Genomic DNA, 16,347 nt, shown 5'->3' with positions numbered 1-16,347 from the left:
GCTCCTTGTTCTCCTGCCTTCTGAGGCCATGAATAATTCCTTCCCTTTGTTTCTGTGGCTGCACGTATTTATAGACTCTGGTCGTGTCTCCCCTTGAGCTTCCTCCAGATGATACAAATTCACCTCCTCTTGCTCCCCGTGCCCTTCCTTCCCACTGCCTGTACCCTTCCCTTCTTGCTGCCTGGCTGCAGCCTGCTACATGTCCAAGCAAAGTGCCTGTAGCAACGCAGAGAACATCTTTCCCTCAGCTCCCCGGCTGCTGTCAAAGCCAGCACTGCGTTGGTGTTAACCCCTGCAGCACAGCCCAGCTTCAGAGCACTGGGCTCAGGAACAACTTCCCATCAGGAAGCACAGAGGGCTGGTGGTTCCTCTGCATGCAGCACTAAGAGGAATTGGGAGGAATCCTTCCAGCAAGGGCATCCCCAGAAGGATGTCACCACGATGGCTCAGCCCCATCTCTGAGCTGCACGGGAGCACTCTGTGCTGTGTTCCCAGCTGGGATCATATCATGCACCGCAGCTCCTCGTAGCACCCAGACTCATTTGGGGTCTGACCTTGCCCAAAGTGCTGTGACATCAATTAATGAGGAGGAGCTGATAGTGCAGGGCCACCTGCAGTGACCTTGCCTGCCAACCCTTGTAGAGGGAGTGGTGCTGGGGTAGCACTGCATCTCTCCCAAGCAGCTCTCGGAACAAACAAGTTGACAAATGAGGCTGCTTCGTAATGAAGCTGAAGCCAAAGTCAATACTCAGCCCTTCTATCAGGGCACAGATCAACGGCGGTCTCAAGGGCGAGTGACCTTGGGGGGTGGGACAGCTGTCACTTGAGGAAGGGATGGCATGGAATGGAGAGGGAGCAGCTCTGGAGTGGAGAGAAGGGCAATGTGCAGAAAGAGAGAAAACACAGGAGAGGAGAAATGCAGAATGCAGGGGAAAGCCTTTCTGATATGTTCCTTCAGCAATTAAATCGGGTGATTACCATCATGGTGATCCCACCCCCCACTGATGCTGCTGTAAATCTGGAGCTGGATCCTCCTGGCAAAGCCCTGGTTCAGGCATTTTCCCTGCAGATGATTCGCTCCCACCGCAGCTGGCTGAAAACCAGAACAGGGTAGGGACAAGCTGCTCTGCCTATTTTCAAGTACTGGAGGAGGTTTAAAATTGCAGTGTCACGTTAGGTACAGTCAGGGTGATCTGCTTTAGGAAGGACAGGGAGAGAAATGGGGGCAGGAGCAGCAAGGGGTGGTTATACCACAAACATGAGCCAGGTGTTCTGCTCCACAAAGCGTCATTCACCACTCGATGGAGCCTTCTGGACCAACACAGCCTCATAGGAAAGGATCAGTCATTGAAGTCCTCTGAGATCCCCAGCCCCACCCCACTGTGCCCACATCCCTCAGTGCCACATCTCCACAGCTCTGGGACACCCCCAGGTATGGTGACCCCCCATCCCCATGCAGCTGTGCAGAGCAGCATCGCTGCTTTCCCCACTATTCAGCTCCAGGAACCTCCACGGGCAGCTCCTGCTCCTCCTGGAGGGCTCAATTGAACGCAGGTCCGAGCCAATGGCGACAAAGAGCTGGCAGATTTATCTCCAGGTCAACCTAAATATTTCATTTAGCTTCTCCAGAAGTCAATTCCTTTCTCCCTTTCTTCCTTCCTTTATTTTAAATCTCCAAATGCATACCATCTCTCATGAATATTGATGAGGATCATTAGTCACCGAACATTTCACTTCCCTTCCCTTTCCCCTGTCTATATAAAACCTTCATCTTTGTTAAAGGGGAAAAAAAAAAGCCCATTGCAAGTTCCATCTCTGGCTGCATTTTCAGATGAGACCCATTAATACATTTATAGATTGGGTAAATACCAATGGGAGCAAATACCGGGCACAGAAGGATACGCGCACAGCCCCGACATTGGCTCTGCTCAGGTCCGTGCTTGGAGCCCTTCTCTCAGCACAGGATCCCACTAATAACCCCACTAATAAACCCACTTCTACTGCCTCCAGGGGGGTCCCTCCAGTCCCCCCCTCAGCACCCCACCTTCTCCATAGGTTTTCTGACCACGTTTCTTCCCTCTGTGTCCATCAGCCTCAGCCCAAAGGCTTCCGAGGGACTTTATTTACTGAATACATGGCAGGCTTTGGCCAAACACTGCACGTCGCTCAAGGGGAGACAGAACAGGACTTGCCACGTTCAGCTTGATGCCTTCCAACATTATTTTGCTATTTCCTTACGATGAGAAAAAGATTTGCAGAAGGATTTAGAAGAAAAGCCAACCCAAACAAAGCAGGGTATTTCGCTGCTGCACCTTTCAGTCAGTGCCAAGCTGCAAAATGGGAACGGGGTCATTTTGTGTTGGACTGAAACCCAGTTTGTTGTTAGAACTGCGAAATGCAGCTCTCTTGCTCTGCTCCAGAAAGAAAGGTTTGGAGTGCAGAGCAGAGGTGATGCTATGTGACCTAACCAAGGGATGGGCACCTGGCACACAAGGACGAACCATCAAGGACTCCCATGAGAGGTAGAAGAATTCTCCTCCTGTCCCCAGGATACACTGACACCCTCCTATCCCCAGCACACCACACCATGAGAGCTTACAGGAGGATTTACAGCATCATCAGCACTTGGTGTAACGGCACAGCCAGCCTGCTGACCAGGTTCAGCTCTGGTGGGCACCATGTCAGCTCTGTGACCCATTTTGCTGATGAAATCCAGCTGCCAGCCACCTCTGCAGCAGGGTCCCCGCAGACACAGAGGAAAGAAAGCTGAATAATAGCCCTGGGCTGCAGCAGCAGCTCCGCAGGGAGGGGAGAACCATCAACAAATCCATGAGCTCAAAGGCAAACTCTGCAGGTAGCCTGGAGGCAGCACAGAGATGAGAAGCTGCAGTCACTGCCTTCAGACAGCAGCTCGTATCGCCTTTAGTTCCCCACTGCCCCCCAATGCCTGAAAAATAAATCACCCCAGACCCAGTAAAACCATCAAGGAGACTTCACAGGGAGGGTGAGGCACGTAGCCTTATCTCTGCCCTTTTCCATATGAATCTTAAAGGGATTCTCCCCAACATCTTGCTACACGTCCCTTCAATGCTCATCCCACTTCAAGCACTGCAAAGGACAAAAAGAGTTGCACACAGACAGCGGGGTTCAAACAGCCAAGATACTCTGCACCCATCTTGAGATGTCAGTCCGTCCTTATTGACATCGCACCCCTCTGGCATCCCTAGAGGACCAAAGGGATGCACGTGGTGCTCATGCCCTGCAGGCTCCATAGTAGCAGCAGCAGCTCCTGAAGAGCACTTGGGGAATGAAAAAGTACTGTCTTAATTTAAGACCATAGGGGAGCACTACTCAAAAATCAACAGATAAAATTACATCCTTAGACCATTAACTGCTACACTACCACTGTTGCCATAGAACCGCAGGCTGTGTTGGATGGGGCTTTGGGCAACATGATCTCGTGCCCAATTTAGTGGCTGGCAACCCTGCCTGCAGCAGTGGGTGATTTTTGAGGCCCCTTCCAACCCAAACCCTTTTACAGTTCTGTCATCACACCAGCTCGGTACCAGCTTTGTAACCAGCGGAGCTGCTCAGCACAAGCGCAGCACACCACCTCAGCAGCAAGGACAAAACCCAGCCTGCCTCCCCACGGGTATGGAGGAACCTGAAGGCAGGAGCTTCCCACCACATGGATTCCTCATCTGACACCAGACAAGGCAATGACGTGTTTGCTGTTTTTCCTGGGATTTAACTTCCATTCCCACCCCACCAAGCTAACACACACGGGAGAGGTGTCAATGAGATCTCTGTTGATAACACTGCATCTCTAACAACAGCCCCAGTGCCTGCTCCATCTGCTCTTCTATTCTGTCTCAAGTGCCTCTGTCAGATGAAGAACAAAAAGCCCAATGTGGCTCATATGGGAAGATGCTTGCCCTAATCAATTGCGACTGTGTCTTTGTGGGCAGACACAAGTGACAGGGCTCGGGGTAAGGCAAGCTTTGCTATCACAGAGCTGCCAAGCCCTGGAGCACCCAGCACTTTATTGGTGATGACAGCAGAGTCAGCAGTGCAAAACTTGCATGGGATCCTGCAGGGCGCTTTGGAGAGCAGCTGCAGTTGATTCCAGTGGGTTGCTTTCTAAGGAGCTCTTAGCAAAACAGAGCAGGATGCCCCAACCCCAAGCTGATGCCGGGGGTCCTGCACCTTGCCCAAACCTCTTGGGGTGAGGTATGAGAAGATGCTGGGTGCTTCTCCTGGGATAAGGGTGTTGGCTCTGCTTTGTCCTTAGAACTGAGAAGGATTCACACTCAGCCTGTGCTGCTAAGTCACTCGCAGGATCTCACCCCATAAATCCAAGCAATTCTGAGGCTGAAACAGCCTTGCTGGGCAGCTTCTGGGTGGCACAAATACGTCATCGCATCTCAGTGCCACTCTAATAGGACGTTTTCCTGGCAGGAAGCATTCACTGAACCCGCTTTGAACTACTGCAGGCAGCAGAAGTGGTGTTCAAGCAGAGATATTTGGAGCAGAACACAGCCAGCTCCTCTGAACAAGCCATTTGTCCCCACACAGCAGGGACTCCAGCCCAGAGCCCCAGCTGGTTGCTCTCCAGGCAGCAATATGGAGCCTGACAGCAATGAGCTTTGAATCAGACAGTCCCTGGAAGGATGCTCAGCCTGTGGGAGGGAAAGCACAGATCTCTCTGATGGAGGAGGGCACAGTGCTACTGATCTGTGCCCAAGTGACAGCAAAGCTTCCAGCCTCAGTAGATCCAAGGCTTTGATATTTAGGACATATTTTAAAGCCCAAAACCCATTTTGACTTATAAATCCTTGCCTCCCATTTCCAGCTTCTTGGTGCTGGATTCCCCCACCTCCTGTCCCAGCACAGAGCTGCCGCAGCCTTCCTTCTTGCAAGGGCTGCAGATTCCCTCTGAGAAGCTATTAAGGAGCAGTCGAACAGAGCAACCTTTCATTGACAAGTCACTCGGCCCTTTAAACGATCTCCAAACAGTGTTTGCTTTTTATTGCTTTCTGCCGTTTAACAGGCTTGATTTCAAGTTACTTTGGCTTATGATAAACTCCAGATCTATGACGCCTCTATTCTCTCCCTCTTTGCACTCCCTCCCCCGTTCCTTCTTTATGTTTTTATTAAAAAAAGATCCAGGAAAACAGATAGCAGATTAAAAGGGAAACAAATTGAAATGGGTCAAATGTATCTTGCTTAGATGACAGCCACCCCATTAGATACTTTTAAACAGGACAAATGCTCTGTTCAGCAGCACAAGTGGGCTTTTACATTTATTCTAAATTACAAACCAAATGATTGCAGCCTCAAATGGAAGCAGTGTCTAATTGCACTAATATCTCACTAATTCCAGCACCAAGGAATGGAGGAAAACTAACGATTTTCACCATTTTACCAATTACTCAATTGAGACCAAGGTACATTATGCAAACCCTGGGTTGAGCTTCCTCTCCATTTTGTGATCTATGACAAGGACTGGAATTCCAATTATTAATAATGGAGGAGCTATAATTATTCTAAGGATGGGTACGAGATAATTATAAGCCATAAAAACAGCTTTCATATGCATACACGACTCTCTCCCTGCGGCTGGGCAGAATCGAAACCTATCTGCAGGCTGGAGATGGGGAGCTGAGGACCAAAAACCACCTCCAAGACACAGCAGGAGGTGGCTGTATGGTGGGATAGGCTGTCACAGTGAAGGGGAATACACAGAAGGACCCCAGAGCCACCAACATCTCCAAAAAGGGACCTCCAGCAGCTGGTGGGTTCTGGGAACAGGTGGCAAAGGCACAGAATGACACCGAGTGCTCCATCGTTCCCATTAGTAGCTTTATGAATGACAGCCAAAAAGTGCCATAATTGCTGCAGAGACGCTTGCTAATGACTTGTGTTAGATCCAGAGAGAAGTCAAAGGAAGGAGGGAGGAAGGAAAACAGCAGGAGTGCGAGGTGAATTGAGAATTGAGTGAGAGGTGAACCACCCCAATGGAGAGTGCTGGATGGGCAGGGATGGGATGGAGGGCAGCAGAGAGGGGTCCTGCAGCACAGCCCCTACTTCTGAGCTCAGACTGCCAGCTTTGGGGAGCTGATTGAATGGGAGGGAAAGAGGGAACAGAAAACCAGTCTCAGTTCTTAGGTTGGTCAGAGTTGCTTGCTCTTGGGGACTACAGCAGTGCAACCTTTCTGCTCACCTGGGGAACACAGGGCAGCCCAACACAGCAGAACTTATGCCTTATGGACATGCGCTTTGTGATCCCCAGGGTGCAGCCCTGCTGACCCACCACCATAGCTGGGGTGGAATCCAGCCCCGTGTGCATGTTCCTGCCAATTCCATATCTGTTTCTGAATGCTAACAAACAGTCAGCAGCAGCTGATTGAGTGGGTTATTAGCAGAATGAAGACAGATGGTGGAGGATTAACTCTAAAGTGTCTCTATTGCAAGGCCGTCACCACAGTCAGCTCTACCTCTATCTGCAACTGTCACCAGCTCCATTTCAACCCACAGCTCAGCAAGGTATGTGTCAATCACAGCAAAGGGACAGGCACGTGGCAGCCATAGCAGAGCATCCCCTTCCTCTGTGTGCCCCAAATCACACCCAGCCCCTGCCTGCTTTCCTGCTGAGCACTTCACAGCGGTGTTACACACCTTGTCCAGACCCTTCTTCAGGATGCAGGTTGATATGTGGCAGTATGAAGAGCTGATAGCTGAGTCCCATCCCTGGAGGTATTTCGCAGGTGTGGTGCTTAGGGATGTGGGTTAGCAGTAGGCTTGGCTGTGCTAAGTTAAGGGCTGGACTTAACAACATCAGAGGTCTTCTCCAGCCTTAATGGTTCTATGCTACGTGTTAACTCACACCAGCAGAGGTGAGTTCTTGGACTTTTATTTTTGCTTCTTACCAGGGTCAGCAGCAGTACAGCACAGTGCAGCACAGTGCAGCTGCCACGAGCTCTAAGTCCTCTCGTTCTCCTCTACCTCTGAAGCTCACTCTGTACATGTCTCCATTAAGTGACAGTAAGGTTCTAATGAACCCTGCAATTACCCATTTCCACTACCAGGAAGACCCCACACCTCATAATTATCCCATTGCCCCACTGCCTACTTCTGCTTTCAGCTCCTCCAGCTACCCTGCCATTACAAATAGGGTTGTTCATTAGCATAACAATGCAATAAAGGCGGAAAAGCTCTCATTTGGCAAAGATACCAAGGGGAAGCTGTCCCTCCTTATCCCTCCTAGGGAATGGCTCAGGAGCTGCTTGCAGGGGCTGCCCCGTGATGGCTGCACACCTGACACCCCTCAGCTCCCATCAGCGTTCAGCCCACACCACACAGCCTGGATTGTAGGAGGCTTCAGGTCTGTGTCTGTCATCCAGAGCCGTCTTGAGTGAAAACAAGTCCAGGGCGGTCTTTGTAGCCATGGAAATCCCCTGTGTTCTTTTTGGAAGATCGTACCTTTAAACGTCACAGCCCTGCAGCCCGCAGGGGCCAGAAACTCATCGCTTTGTTCCCTTCTCCACACAAAGGCTTTTACTTTGCGCCTTTCATCTGGCTTTGTTCTCTCCCCCCAAAAGCCAAAGGGGTTTGCAGTCCCACAGGGTGCACTGGGATGCCCACATGTGACACCTACAAACATCCCTGGGAAGCTTGAGGGACCCCAAACCATCAAGAGATTGCACCTTCCCATGGCACCCAAGGGGCAGTGCCATGCAGTTAAAAAATATTCTAATCCATGTTTAAAAAGCACGGGATAATTAACAAACATGAGGTGAACAACTTGTGAAGTGCTTTCCCCATGTTATTATCTCGGTCTCAGGGCTCCTGGGGAACCAAGGGAACCTTTGATCTCATGGCTGGTATTCAAGCCATAAGCTTGCCTCCACTGGAGCTTCACCCCCTGCAAGCTAATGCACCCTTTGCTCTTGTGCAGACAAGGCTTCCTGCAGCCAGCTGCTGGGCTGCTGCACCCTGTCCTGCTCCTAGGAACAAATGCACAGCAGGGCACTTCAGCACTCCTCTGTCCAAAGCATTTCCTATCTACCTCCAAAACAAGAGCTGGAAACAGCTCAGCCCTGTTTGGGTTGAGCAAAACTCCAAGCCATCACCACGACGCACCTCCCCCTGGAAGGGACCTCCCCCAAACCCCAGCAGAGATGGGGCTACACCAGGGGCTGCTTCAAAGAAAGCAGCCAAGCAACGATGCTACCAGCAGCAGGGATGCCAATCCTTCCAAGCATAAATAGTTTTTGTTTAGTTATTATGCTTCATAATTATTTATGGTGTTTCTATGGATTAATCGATGCTCATAAAGTACCTGGGGGGATGACCAGAATATAAAACAGGGAAACTTTTTAGAGACATCTCTGCCACAGTGCAAGGGTTTGACAAGCAGGACAACGATGCTTTTGAGAAGGCACAGCAGCCCTGATCCCAGGTGAGAGATTTGCCCAAGCAAACTCCATCAGCTTTGGAACACAGCAAGGCTAAGCCTGACTCTCAATGGCTTTTGTACCCATGCCACTAATTAGAAGGACATTCATCCACCAAGATTGTCCACACAAGCCCTAGGATGATGCAGTTTAACAGCATTAGGGTGATGATAAGTTGAGCACCTCTCCAGCAGGGCTGGATGCACCAGTTGAAGGGCAGAATGACAACCAGAATCCAAAGACTGGGTGCTGAAAGAGCTTCCTGAGTGACAAATCCATGGGAAGAGACAGTGGATGGGGGACGAATGAAGGTATCAGCCTCCTGCTCTCCTCTGACTGCTTCTCCCCTATCTGTGCCCATTAAGATGCTTTAAGAACCAAAAGGGAGCCAGGATTTTCTCCTTGGGACAAGCAAGACCCTCGCACATTCCCAGCAATAATGAACCTCTGCGATGAGACCACTAAGAAGGAAGGATGAAGAGAAGGTGGGGAAGCCGCTCACCTTCAGTCATCCTGCGGTACTTCTCCTTGTACATGAACCCCAGCACTAGGCAGCATCCTCTTCCTGGGAGCCCCAGTTCTGCAAGAGAAGAGAGAGCGGCGTTAGAAGGCTGGGGACAGGAGCGAGTGCATGGGGAGCAGTGCAGCAAGTGGGACTTGGTCCTCAGAAGGGAAGATCAGCCAAGGCTTGAGGGCTGGAAACTCGCAGGTGGCCCAACAAGCAGAGAAGCGCTCCGGGCTGAGGATGCCGAAGCCTTTGATGCCTTGATTCCTTAATGGGGCTTTCTGGTAACCAAGAGAGAAAGATCTGAGTGTGGCTCTTCCAGAAGCAGGCTGTGTTTGTCCGCATGCATCTCGGTGGCAGACAGCTCCCATTCTTCAAACAAATCATGTCACAGAGCAGGAAATCAAGGTAGCGCATCCCCACTGCTGCCCCAGAACAGTCCTTGGGGGCTGCAGTGCTCTGCAGGGCCTCGCTGATCAAAGCCCCTTTGATGTTTGCTTAATGCAGCCTCCATAGAGCCCTGCTCTGCGAGGATGGAGCATGAGGGATCTCCACAGGAGGGGAAGGCGGTGGGGCAGTGGGATGGGAGCAGTGAGGCTGTGCTGCACGAAGCTGTGTGCCAATTTCAGGTCCCTGGAGATGGACTGCAGGTCTGGGCTGAGTCTGTCGGAGCAGGAAGGTCACTCAGTGCTGCAGGATGTGCAGGAGGACAACTTGAGGCATACAGCTGTGAGCGCAATGCTCCTCCCCAGTGCTGATGGGGCATTCAGGCAGGAGGGGCAGCATCCTCCTCACTACCTGGGGCAGAACCAGAGCCAAAATGCAGAGAACAGAGAAGCCTTGTGACACCAGGGCACGAGCAGGACAAGGTAAGGAGAATTCCCTAACAGAACCAGGCTCTATCTCACAAGAACCAACAGCTCCTGATCCTAAGGCTCCCACCAGAGCAGAAGACAGTCTGCAGAAGAAAGACTGTGTGCAATCCCACTGAAGCCGATGCTCATACAGATGGATGTCTCTTGAGATGATTAAAGTCAGCTGAAATTTAGTTGCACCTTAAATCCATATTGCCACTTAAATTAGTAATCCAGAGGGTATCCCTGGGCAGCCTCTCAGGGATGCTGGAGGTACCCATAACTCTCTCACTGGCCATGAAAAGGGGGGTGGGGAATCAACTCAGATGAGGATGCTCAAAGATCAGACACTTTCAGGCAGGCAAAGCCAACATCTACATTCTCAGCAGCTTCTTGACTCAGTCACACCCATCAGCACCAGGCAGACAGCAGCCATCTCCTGTCTGAAGCAGAGGTGGAATCCAGCCCACTGCACAGCTGCAAATACACCCAGAAAGGCATCAACTTGCAGAGCATTAGAGTTCAATGATCCCAGTTGGTCTGGCTGAAAGGCATTCAGCACAGGCTGTGCTACAGTAAGAGGCCAGGGGCTGGGGATCCCATAGAGCCAGCCACCCCACATGCATCAGCTGCGAGCTGTTGACAGCCTCCCCAGCCTCCCTCTGCTAACACAGAGCCAGCAACATACTTATGTCTTTATTGATAGGAAAGACAAATAGCATTGATTTCTATTGAGCCTTCAATGAGCACTGAGGTATCAAGGCATAATTAAAACAACACAATTAGATTAGTGTCACGCAAAGCAGCACAGTTCACAGCGGAGCTGATCCAGCCAGCATCACTATCTTGCTTATTCAGGCGTACATCATGCACATAGACACGTGTGGGGTTCTTCTGGTCACAGAGACCTGGAATGGCAGAGGCTGCCATAAAGTTCTGCAAGAGCCAATGCAGAAGGGAACAGAGCTGAGACAGAGACAGCAATACACAAAGCCCACAAGAAGGAAAGAAGAGTACTGCAGTGGAACGAGGTGATCTTCAAGGTCCCTTCCAAGCCAAGTCATTCTATGAGTCTACGGTTCCAGTCTTGTATCAACTCAAAGCACCCAGAACTCATCCTGCAGGAGGAAGGGAAGCTCCAGGGAGATCATCTGAGCTCTTCCCCACATGGAGCTGGTATGGGTGTCGATCGTCCGAGTGCCTCCCTAAGGGGTGCTATAATTAATGCTTATAAAAGACTTTGATATCCCATGATGAAAGGAGCTATACAAGAGCACCACATTATAATAATTCATACCATAAATTTGCGAGAACATGCAAAAATCTTTATAGCTAAAGGCACCTTTAAATACCTGACAGCGCCTTTAAAAGGTAAAACACTTTGAGGTGACGCTGATGCCTAAGGATGCCTCATCACTTCATGGCTTTTAGCAGCTACCTAAAACATTAATAGCAAAGCAGATACCCCAGCATTTTAAATATTTTGGCTTAGGGGATCTGCTGAGATACCATGGAAAAATGCATATTTTAACCCATCCACTTCCATGCAACGACAATTAGTTTTTTTCCAGAGCAGTACATTGAGTTACAGTGGAGCTTTGTCAGCCTGGCTACCTTGGAAAGGCGTGAGCTCAAATGTCTCACATGGACAACACACGGCAGAAGCACATTTTGACTCGCTCAGAGAAGTACTCCCATTGACTCATCCCATAACCTACAGAAGAGCCACTTGGACAAAGGAAAGCAATCCCAAAGCATCAAGGGGAGCGAGTTTGCTCTCCCTGAGCAATTCTCTCACCCACAGGTCAGAGAGGGATCCAAGTTTCAGATCAACAGAACATTGAGGGCTAAATCTGCAAAGGAGCAATGAAGGTTCGTAAACACAATCATAATGCCTATTATTGTATGGCTGTATTTCCCACCAGGAATGATAATAAATGTTTAATAGCCCAATAATACCTGTTCAATAATGTTTCAGTTCATCCTGTCTAATCCCAAGTTTATTAAAGAACGATAAACTTTATAATCACTGTAAAGGCATAATTGCAATTCCATTGCTTATTTAATATTGAGGTAATTATATTATAACTAAGTTATATTTTCCCATACATATTAAATATCAATTAGCTGCTTTAAACTATTGATTTGTATTTAATTAACTATGCTATTATATACCAATTAAACTCTTATAAGAGAAGCAGAAACAGCTGGTCTCTTAAATTAAATCTTAAAAATATTGTATCGAAATAAATATTTCCCTTTTCTCGTGTTTTTCCTCCTGCAGAGGTGATGATTTGCTACCAGCAAATATTTTCCCAACAGCATCTCAGAGTCACAAATCTCCTTGTAGTCTTTTGAAGAGGATGGGAATGGGCAACCACTATGGAGATACCCCAACATGGAGGCTGGGAAAGGCAAAGGGCTGCAGACCTATGAGGCCAAGAAGTTGGTTGGATGGGAGCTGCCAAAGGAATACAACAGTCTGCAAGGGAAGAAGGTCCGTGCCTTCCTGCTGGGTCATAGCTCAGCCATTGAGGGAGATATGAGATGATCCCACGTCACTGAATCCAAGGGCTCTGCATCACTTTTAGAAATGTTTTGGTTGAGAAACCACGTTCCTGCTTGGAAGCCTCTTGTCTTGATGTGCAACATCATTTGCTGCTGGATATCCATTTGTAACGAGTTTCTTCAGCCAGAAAAACCCATTTCACCAAGACTTTTCATGCTCTTGGCTTCACTATTCAGCAATAACGCATTCCAGAAGTTGGAAGAAAGGCGTGAAGGAACATTTTCTTCTTTGCCTTCCAACCTCATGCTCTGCTCCTGGTTCAGATGTTGTCCCAAGCGTTCCCATGACCCCTCCCTTGGAGCACTGTGCTCTGGGTGCCATTGAGGCACACTGCATCCTTCCCTGCCCAGCTCTCCCGCTATGAGGATTGCAGTCAGGCTTCCTCCCTTCATCCACAAACACAGCTCAGCAATCCCAACCATCGCCTCACTTTGACAGAGAGCAAACGGATCCTGCAGCACACAATTGGGTTGTTCTGCCATTAAGGCTGCAAAGCAACCCGCGATCCTCCGAGATGAACAAGCTGTATGAATGCAAGTTGTTATTAAATCTGTGCCTGGTTAATTTATAAAAACATATTAAAAAAAAAACCAAAGAGGTTTCCCAGATGAGCAAATGGGCGCATTACTGTTTGAAATATGAATGAAGTAAAGATCAGTGTTAAATGCTGTAGCAATATTGTATTTTATTCTACAGTGCTCTGCAGAAAAGTTGCATTTATAAACCCATTTATTGTGTTATGTACTTGCAAACCACCTTGTCATCCATTTATTGCACAAATAAAATCTTAAAAGCGGAGGATTAGTTGAGTGTGTCCCTGTGGGACCACAATCTGACTTCAGAAGAATCCATCAATGAAGGAAAACAGATGGAGCAGAGGTGTTTGCCAGCTCATTGCTCTGAGATGTAAAATGCAACTGTGCAGGAGGGTCGTTCTGCAGCGGGTTAGAGCTGCCCCGAAGGCTACCAGCAACATCAGGACTGGAGGAGCCATGCAGTAAGGACGGCTCCTCAAACACCAGCTCTGCTCCCATCCCAGGCCACTGAAAGCTGCTTCTCAGCAGGGAACAGCAGAGAGAAATAAAGAACTCTGAAGGAGCTGCTACAGCAAAAAGCAATTTACCCCAGAGTAAGAGAGCGCTCAGCACCTGAAGTTCCTTGCATAAACAGGAACACATTTGCACCACTCAAATCCTTTTCAGTGCCCAGCTTTGACAAGGTCTTGTGGCAGCAATGCCACACTGTATATAAACCAGGCACGCAGGAAAAACACCGAATTTCCCCTTGTCAAAGTGTAACATTCGCAGGCATTTGTATTAGTCAAAAGAAACAAACAAAAGGTTACATAGAAACAGAGTGTTCTCTTTACCAGCAACATCAGACCGACTCACGTTTGTACCAAGGCAGCCAGGCTGCCCGGTCCCCACATTTGCACACAGGCCAGGAAGCCTGCAGAAAGCAGGTGAACCAGCCCTACTGGAGCACCCCATAACACCGCTGCAGAGCTTGGCAATGGGAGCACTGAGCCCCAAAGTCCCCACGTGGCTCTGACAGATTGTGGACACACTGGAGCAAAAAAATGATACAAATAAAACCACAGCGCTGTAAAGGTCACATCCATTGCAGTGCTCTGGATCAGCAGCTCCTCCACTTGGAAAGCAGCTGAGCCATTCACTTCAGAAGTACAGGCAAAGAACAAGTGCTGGAAACACCCAGCAAGCACAGCCACCCGCTGCCTGACCTCAGAGCCCAGCACCAAGCCCACCACCTCCCCTCTTCAAGCCCTTAGCACAGGACACAGCCACCTGGAGCAAGCCCAAGAAGGGCCCTTAAAGCCCCTCCAAAGGCACGGGAAGCACTGAGTGCAGTTGTGCTCTCATTTGAGGCCACAACAACAGAGACAGGGAACCCTGCAGCCTGTCTATTACTGGGAAATCATGCTCCAGCCTCGCGAATGCCATTACTCCCGTGTATCCTATAATTAAATTGTATTTGCCGGTTTCCTCACAGCACGCCTGCAATTCTTGTGCATCCAAGGCTTTTTTTTCAGCTTCCTTTTTATTCTCCCCTCCTTGCCAAGCCTCAGCAATTTCAGCCAACTTGTGAGGCGAGGAGGTAGGTGGGGAGCTCACAGTGCAGCATTCCTGCTCCAAACCATCCCTTCCTGGGCCATGACTCTCTCCATCATCCCACCACCCAGCACATCCCAGTGCTCACAGCAGGTTTTATATACAGGTGATCCCCTCCTGATTTATTTAAGCAGTTTAAATAGCAGAGTAAGCACCATGGGGAACCTCACTGCTGGAGTTGGGGTCCACTTGGTGCAGGTGAGTAACGTGGCTGCAGGAGCAGCAGATGGAAGGATGGGCCCCAGCCGGAGGTGCAGGACCTCACTGTAGCCTTCCTGTTTTTTCCCCTTTGCTGAAACTTGCTCAAAGAGTGTGTGGTGCTAAGATGGACAGGACAGCAGGAAAACAGGTCCCTGCCTGGCAAAAACAAGACCCCAATTAAGGTGCATGGGAGGAAGCTATAGGACTGAAGGGGTTTGCTAATCAGCTTGCTCCATCCTTTCCTACTCTGATTGGGGCACTGAGCTTCCCTGCATGCTGGAAGAGAACTTTGGCCACCTTTGGCAGCAGGAGAAAGGAAAACAAGAGGGCAAATGTCAGGCTGTGGGAGGCTGATTGCTTTCCTGACCACACTTCAGACCCCAGTAGCAGCAGATTCAGCCCCACCACAAGGATCAAATGCAACACCAGACTAGCAGCTCACAGAACATTAGAGGCTGCTTCTGTGCATACAGGCACAATTACTGAAGGCAAGAGGCAGGAGCCCTGATGCCTTGGGCAGCTCCCCCCTGCTATACACCTCCCATCTGCTGCCAAGCACCATAACTTACTGCAGGCAGTTGGCCATCCCCTGCTGGGTGCCATTTCCCAGCACTGGCCATAACGTGTATATATGTGAAAAGGTTCCCCTGCTTCCCCTGGTGTCAGCGTGCTGCTCCCGAATGCGCAGTCTCTCCATCCCATTAAAAGTAATGGGGTGAGATTGTCCAGCCCATTACTTTCAATGGCTTTGTTTCAGCCAGACAACCTAAAGCTCCCGTATCCTCAAAATAGCAAGCAGAGCAGCTCCAAAACTCTCTGCTTCATTATCACATCATGGATGCCAGCTTGCCAGAGTTTAATTGGACAGACAGCCAAGCCTGCTCTTCGCTTTGTTAATTGCTGCAGGAGAGACAAAAGTACGCCTTGCTGACAATTATTTCCTTGCTCAGCAGTTCTTTGTTTTAAGGGGATGACTTTAAAGGTGTGAAGTTTTACAAGAATACCTGAATTTCTTTGAAAACAACAAGAAGAGAGAAAAACAAATGCAAACAGCCACGGGAGAGGCACTTTGTGGAACAGTTATGCACTGCAATGTTTAGCTGGTCTCATGCTGCTGCAAGGAAGTACATCTGCAGGAAGAGCTGGCTGGGGAGAAGCACAGCTTGTGCAAAAAGCCAAGTGCAAACCGTATATTTAAGATGCATCACGGGAGCTGTAGTTTGAGCACTTCTGAACTGTACATCCAACAACACGCTGAGGGCAGAGACTGGGCACAAATCAAAGCGCTCTGCTTCCAAGGCAGCTTGAAATTACAACACGCTCAAAAAGCCTCATGGCAAAGCACCACAGGAGCCAGAGAAATCCCACTTGTGACCCCATTCCTGACCTCACCTTCTGCTTTAGCTTCATTAAAGCCTGGCAGAACCCAACAACACAACACCTTGTGCCTGTGATCCACCGAGTAACTACATCCACAGCCATCAAAACACCAACAGTCACCTCAATACCTGGCAGAAAGCAAGAAGCGGGGAGAGCTGAACATTCCCATCCCTGTTACACACCATAATCTTGCTGGGGTGACACTTCTGGCAAAGGGATGGAAGTTCTGAGCACAGTGTGGGGTTTTTCCTTA

General features: G+C 49.4%; 1 protein-coding gene across 6 annotated transcripts in view; it reads right to left on the bottom strand.

Annotated features, from left to right (window-relative positions):
- The window catches only part of KIRREL3 (kirre like nephrin family adhesion molecule 3), a 216,406-nt gene that overhangs the window by 50,648 nt on the left and 149,411 nt on the right, over positions 1–16,347 (bottom strand). For 4 of the 6 annotated variants that reach the window (XM_072354975.1, XM_072354977.1, XM_072354979.1 and 1 more), the window contains exon 2: positions 8,959–9,036. The exons of the other annotated variants lie outside the window; for them this stretch is intronic. In XM_072354975.1, the coding sequence (XP_072211076.1) occupies positions 8,959–9,036 (78 nt within the window). The remainder of the gene's footprint in view (positions 1–8,958; positions 9,037–16,347) is intronic. 6 annotated transcript variants of the gene reach the window in all.

Source organism: Excalfactoria chinensis, chromosome 21 (assembly GCF_039878825.1).
Source record: "Excalfactoria chinensis isolate bCotChi1 chromosome 21, bCotChi1.hap2, whole genome shotgun sequence".
Taxonomy (NCBI): Eukaryota; Metazoa; Chordata; class Aves; order Galliformes; family Phasianidae; genus Excalfactoria; species Excalfactoria chinensis.
This window is presented reverse-complemented; position numbering and strand designations above follow the sequence as displayed.